The sequence below is a fragment of the Rutidosis leptorrhynchoides genome, chromosome 1 (genome assembly GCF_046630445.1).
Source record: "Rutidosis leptorrhynchoides isolate AG116_Rl617_1_P2 chromosome 1, CSIRO_AGI_Rlap_v1, whole genome shotgun sequence".
NCBI classification, from domain to species: Eukaryota; Viridiplantae; Streptophyta; class Magnoliopsida; order Asterales; family Asteraceae; genus Rutidosis; species Rutidosis leptorrhynchoides.
In genome coordinates this window covers 112383866-112389865 of record NC_092333.1, presented here as the reverse complement: position 1 = coordinate 112389865, position 6000 = coordinate 112383866, and the positions used below count along the sequence as shown (strand labels likewise).

The window sequence follows — 6000 nt, the reverse complement described above, 5'->3', positions numbered from 1 at the left end:
CAGATGAGATTTGAACCCGTAACCTCTAGCTCATACAATAACACCCCAAACCACTCGACCAATTCCATTTTTCTGTTTAATATTACAATTCAATTATATTTATCCATTATTTCTTTTCTGTTTCCCACTTCCTTCTTCCCAAAATCTAAATCGACCCAGAATCAATTCCAAACTTTAACGGATCAATTGTTTAGTTTTAGGATAAATAACCGAAATAGAATCGATTATAATCCAGTTGTGATGTCAAAGTTTTTAAATAAAAATATAAAAAATAAAACAGTCGCTGAATCAAAAAAATAAAACGAAGAACATATAAGTTGATTTTGATTTTCAGAAAGTTTTAGATCACGAGTTCAACATGAAACAAGCTTTAAATCGTTCATGGAAACTTTCTGGAACGTAAATTAAACTTAAAACATCAAAAATTGTTCGAATTTCTTCAAAAACAGAATGGTTGACTTATGAAAGATTAACTTTGACCTCAAAATTCTTACTCGATATTAAAAATTGGGATTTGAAACTTTTCAGTAAGTTTAAATGAAAGATTCATAGCAGAACTGCATTAGTAGAATTTGAAATAAAACTCAAATGTTAATTTTGGCTAAAAATATGAATAACAGAGGTTTACGAGTTCTTTTCTTGAATTTTTGTTTAATTAAATAATTTGAGCCTGTTTAAGACAGTTGTAATTAATAATGAGAGTGGAAAGTAGAATGATTTTTACTCCATAAAATAGAACGATCGATTGTTATATATAAATGGGAGGAGTTGTCAGTATTATTCGAACCAGGAAAAAAAAAATACATACATATATAAAAGCAGGATAAGACGTGCAACGGATTTTGTTTGCATTTGTAATCTGATATCGATTGGTAACAAAGTTGGAGACAGAAAAAAAATATTCGATTGTGATGTTAAACCAACTCTCATTATTTTTACAGTTATATTCTAATTATTATTAATAATAATAATTATAATTATATTAATAATAATAATAATACAATAAATAATAATAATAATAATAATAATAATAATAATAATAATAAATAATAACTGATAATAACAGCTGTAAAGATGATAATAATATTTTTTATGATAATAAGAATATATTGTATTATTTATAATAATAATGATAACTATAAAAACAATAATGATTCTTAGTGATAATGACAACAACAACAACAACAATAATAATAATAATAATAATAATAATAATAATAATAATAATAATAATAATAATAATAATAATAATAATAATAATAATAATAATAATAATGTAATAAGTTTCATGTATTATCTTTTATATCTACGTATAATAATTTTTAGAATATTAATAATACTGATATAAATAATGAAAGTAATAATAATAATATTAGTAAAGATAATAAATTAAATGCATTAAATTTCATATCTATATATTATCTATTATAATATAATTAACACTGATGTTAGTTATTAATATTATTATTAGTATTAATAACAATGAAGTAATAATATTACTATAACAATTATATTTTAACTTATAATTTAAATTTAATGTATTAGTATTAAATATTATTAATTATGTAATATTTAATAATTATATATATAATAACATATTTTAAATATTTAATATCTATTCATTATATATATATTACAAGATTATAGAAATCATATATGTATTCATTTTAATAATAACTTAATTATTTTGTATATTATTTATATATTTAATTCTAATGATTAACTTGTATATTATTATTCCTAATTACTATATATATATATATATATGTGTGTGTGTGTGTGTGTGTGTGTGTGTGTGTGTGTGTGTGTGTATATACGTACATATTTATTTAAATAATTGTTCGTGAATCGTCGAGACTGGTCGAGGTTAAATGAATATACGAAAATAGTTAAAAAATTTTGAGACGCAACATAACGGACTTTGCTTATCGAGTCAAAATATTAAATCGTATCGAGAGTTTGATTTAAAATTAGTCGAAATTTTCCGGGTCATCACAGCTCGATTTACTAACAGAACAAGTTAGGCCGCAATTTTGCGGTGGGTTTTTGCAGCAAAGGTAAAGCAGGCCGCAACTGGGGTCACACCACCGCAATTTGCGGTGGTGACGGATCAGGGCATTTTTGTTAATGCCGAATTTAAGGGTTTTTGGCTTGGGGATTAAGTTACTGATTTCCTATAACCTTCATATTTTGTCCATAGTGAATTTTTTCCCAAAAGTCTCCATATTTTTCAAAAGCCTCCATATTTTGTTCAAAGCCTTCATATTTTGTCCAAAAGACTTCATATTTTGTCCAAAAACCTTCATATTTTGTCCAAAATACTTCATATTTTGCCAAAAAAACCTCCATATTTTGCACCCCAAACCCCCCCCCCCCCCCCCCCCAAAAAAAAACAAAAAAAGAAAAAAAAAGATTGCGACACTTGTAAAAAACAATTCGCCCTCGGTAAAAAAAAAATTATGCTTCCGGTATTAATGAGGTGGTATTTATAATTGATACCACTCACCATACAATCAAGCTTAACAATAAGCTCAACCTTCTTTATCAGTAATCTGTATCTATAATTACTAGGAATATTATTCCTAACACAAAGCATCTAAATAAATTTGTTTCTAAATAATAATAACATGTTTGATAAATATTATAACTCAACAATATGAATAATAAGATAAAATTACATTATTAACTTTATTTTTATTAGAATGATGAATGATGAATAATGACATGTGATATGATTAACTCTTACGTTTATTCTTGTTTTTTTTTTTTTTTTTTTTTTTTTTTTTTTTTTTTAATTATTTTATGAAAAGCCATTTATTTATATATGAACAAAAGTATAAGGAAATAAATATACAAACATAGTATCTCACAGATCGATAATCACGAAGCAAACAATTACATAAGCAACCCACAAAGTATATTACTCTCAATACAAGGTAGCAAAATGAACCCTAACCCACACATGTACGCTCCATGTTCACAAAATCCATCGAGTTATCTTAGCTAACTCTACTTTTTTAGTACTTGAAGAGGGAAATACAAAGACTGACAATCAAACCAATACAACAAGTAATAAAATTAAAATAAGGGCACCAACAGTACTGTAACAAAGAAAGGTACTTGTAAAACATAGACGTACATTTCCAACGAAGACATTAATCTTAATTATGCGTCCATAGGGTTAACGAAGAGTGCTTGGATGTAATATTTGATGTCACTACCACCATGACTGTAACCATCCCTGCCTCCAGAATAAAAAGTATCGGCCACACGCGCAAGGTTGAGTGGAGGCATTAATAGAGGAACTGCGACATCTGTAGGCCTCAACAAAGCTCGGTTCATAACTTTCCAAGCATCTTCAACTTTTTTCGAGAAATATTCACATGCTTCCTCCTCTGATCCACCTGTTTCCTTTTCGTAGCATTCTATGCATGAAGCAACATGATCTCTTTCTTGTTCAATCTGATCCAAAGTTATGTCATTAATTATAACATTTTTAGTCTATTAGTCTATATATGAATATATTATGTACAATTAATTAGTAGCCAAGGTTACCCCTTAACCCTTGAATTCCACCCTAGGGTGTCTTCCGCACATCGCATTGCGGGGGCAGTGGCGGAGGGGTATTTTTTACCGCCCATGCCCTCGAATTGGATCGGGTTTCCTCCTGGGTAGCAGTTGGGGATAGGTTATACAACCGCAACGGGAGATGAACGCGTGGGTGGTTTAGTCCCCTGAGTGATCCGAACTGTAGTTAAAAAAACAATTGATTAGTAGCTAGGCATAGTGTATACCTTGTGGCCCCCAATGTCGTCCATAAGCCTTAAAACCATGGCCGAGGCTTTAACAATAGGTGGATGTGCAGCAACCCACTTAAAGGCATCCTCAGTAACATAGTCACCCTCGCCGACATAAGATCTCGCTGTCACAAGCGCGTACGCGCCTGTTATCTCCGAAACAACCATGTACTCTTCTACTTTTGGTATGTATCCATCTTTTACCCATTTGGCTTCCATTACGAGGTACCTAGTGTATTCTTTCGCCTACAATCCAATTTCCAAATTAATCATTAATTTAAATTAATAAATATAATATAATATAGAGATTTGGTTAATAATTATGCAATTTATTTACCATCTCCTTAATATAATGAATATGATATGCCTTTCCCTCCTTTTCGAGTTCTTGCTCCATTTCTTGGTGACTTTCCAAAAGTTCACGATAAATGACTTGCATATATTCAGGAAGGTCATTCAAGCAGCTTAAGGACCACCTAGATCGCGTAAAATTAATTATCAATCAATCAATTAGAATAATTATAATGCACATATAATATACTCTCTCCGTCCCATAATAATAAGTGCTTGTTTTGATTTTTTAATTTCTTTCTTTTTCAACTTTAACTTTAAATGTATGTGTTATATAATATTTGATAAAAATTATATAAGTGAACTTAGTTTTAGATAACTATTTGTTTTTATAAGTTTTGTCATCTATTATATAACACAAATAAATATATTTGAGGTCAAAGTTGAAAATAAAAAACTTTGAAAAGTGACACTTAATATGACAGGAGGGAGTATATAATTAAGAGAATTGCGTCGATGGATATAAGAGCAAATAAAACGCGTACACCATGTGCGTACCTTTGAACAGCTTGTGTAATGAGGTCGAGCTCTTCATAAGTACCATAGTTATCGAACAGGTCATCGAAAACAATAGTCCACATGCATAATTTTGTTAAAAAGATTCTCGTACGAGAATGTTGAGGCTCGAAATGGATTCCCAACATCCAAAAAAAACCTTCTACCAATCTGTCTCGAACAAAAGGTAGCTTGTTTCTCACGTCCAAATCCCTCCACCATCTGAAAGATATATATATTAATTAATGCACGTGTTTAATTAACTATATACTATATGAGAATGCATCATCAGTCACACAAAATAAATTGGATGATCAACATATTCATAACATAAATTTTATATGATATTACTAGCTTACTTGCTGACTTGACTAAGCTCATGTTTATGTAGTGATTGAACCATATTATAATCTAACTTTGCAAACTTCAATAAGATCTCATCGTGGTTAGCTTCTTGTGCGTAAATTGGTATGAAACGCAGTGCCTCTATTCTTTGTAGTTTTTTTCGGAGAGGCTGTTTTAAAGCTTGTTCTATTTGTGTTCTTAGTAAAGAGTCACAAGAAGGATCTTTAGCCATCATGCCAAGGTGGATTTTAGTAAACTCGATTGCATCGTCTAGTATTTTTTCGCCTTCGATCCTCATATACGCTGCTTCATATAAACCAAGCATTCCTAGTGCATCATTAGTTAACGATTCCTTAAACTTACCATCCACATCCATCTGGTTCTTGAATATTCCTGAAACATTAGTAGCAACACTCAGCGACGAATCTAGGATCAAACTCAATGGAATTTAAGGGTTTTTGGCTTGGGGATTAAGTTACTGATTTCCTATAACCTTCATATTTTGTCCATAGTGAATTTTTTCCCAAAAGTCTCCATATTTTTCAAAAGCCTCCATATTTTGTTCAAAGCCTTCATATTTTGTCCAAAAGACTTCATATTTTGTCCAAAAACCTTCATATTTTGTCCAAAATACTTCATATTTTGCCAAAAAAACCTCCATATTTTGCACCCCAAACCCCCCCCCCCCCCCCCCCCCCCAAAAAAAAACAAAAAAAGAAAAAAAAAGATTGCGACACTTGTAAAAAACAATTCGCCCTCGGTAAAAAAAAAATTATGCTTCCGGTATTAATGAGGTGGTATTTATAATTGATACCACTCACCATACAATCAAGCTTAACAATAAGCTCAACCTTCTTTATCAGTAATCTGTATCTATAATTACTAGGAATATTATTCCTAACACAAAGCATCTAAATAAATTTGTTTCTAAATAATAATAACATGTTTGATAAATATTATAACTCAACAATATGAATAATAAGATAAAATTACATTATTAACTTTATTTTTA

General features: G+C 29.9%; 1 protein-coding gene across 1 annotated transcript; it reads right to left on the bottom strand.

Annotated features, from left to right (window-relative positions):
* Positions 1 to 3165: 3165 nt before the first annotated feature.
* Positions 3166 to 5899, bottom strand: LOC139888276 ((E)-beta-farnesene synthase-like). The gene is made up of 6 exons (XM_071871295.1): positions 5803 to 5899; positions 5003 to 5414; positions 4647 to 4865; positions 4135 to 4273; positions 3795 to 4043; positions 3166 to 3462 (listed from the first exon to the last, which is right to left on the bottom strand). Exons 1-6 carry the CDS (start codon positions 5897 to 5899, stop codon positions 3166 to 3168), a joined length of 1413 nt encoding a protein of 470 aa, XP_071727396.1.
* Between the last annotated feature and the right edge of the window lie 101 nt (positions 5900 to 6000).

Coding starts and splice junctions, on each gene's coding strand:
- LOC139888276 (XM_071871295.1), bottom strand. CDS start 5,899: ATGCTTTGTGTTAGGAATAATATTCCTAGTAATTATAGATACAGATTA. Junction 4,866..5,002: donor GAGCTTAGTCAAGTCAGCAA/GTAAGCTAGTAA, acceptor TATATCTTTCAG/ATGGTGGAGGGATTTGGACG. Junction 4,274..4,646: donor ATTACACAAGCTGTTCAAAG/GTACGCACATGG, acceptor TACGCGATCTAG/GTGGTCCTTAAGCTGCTTGA.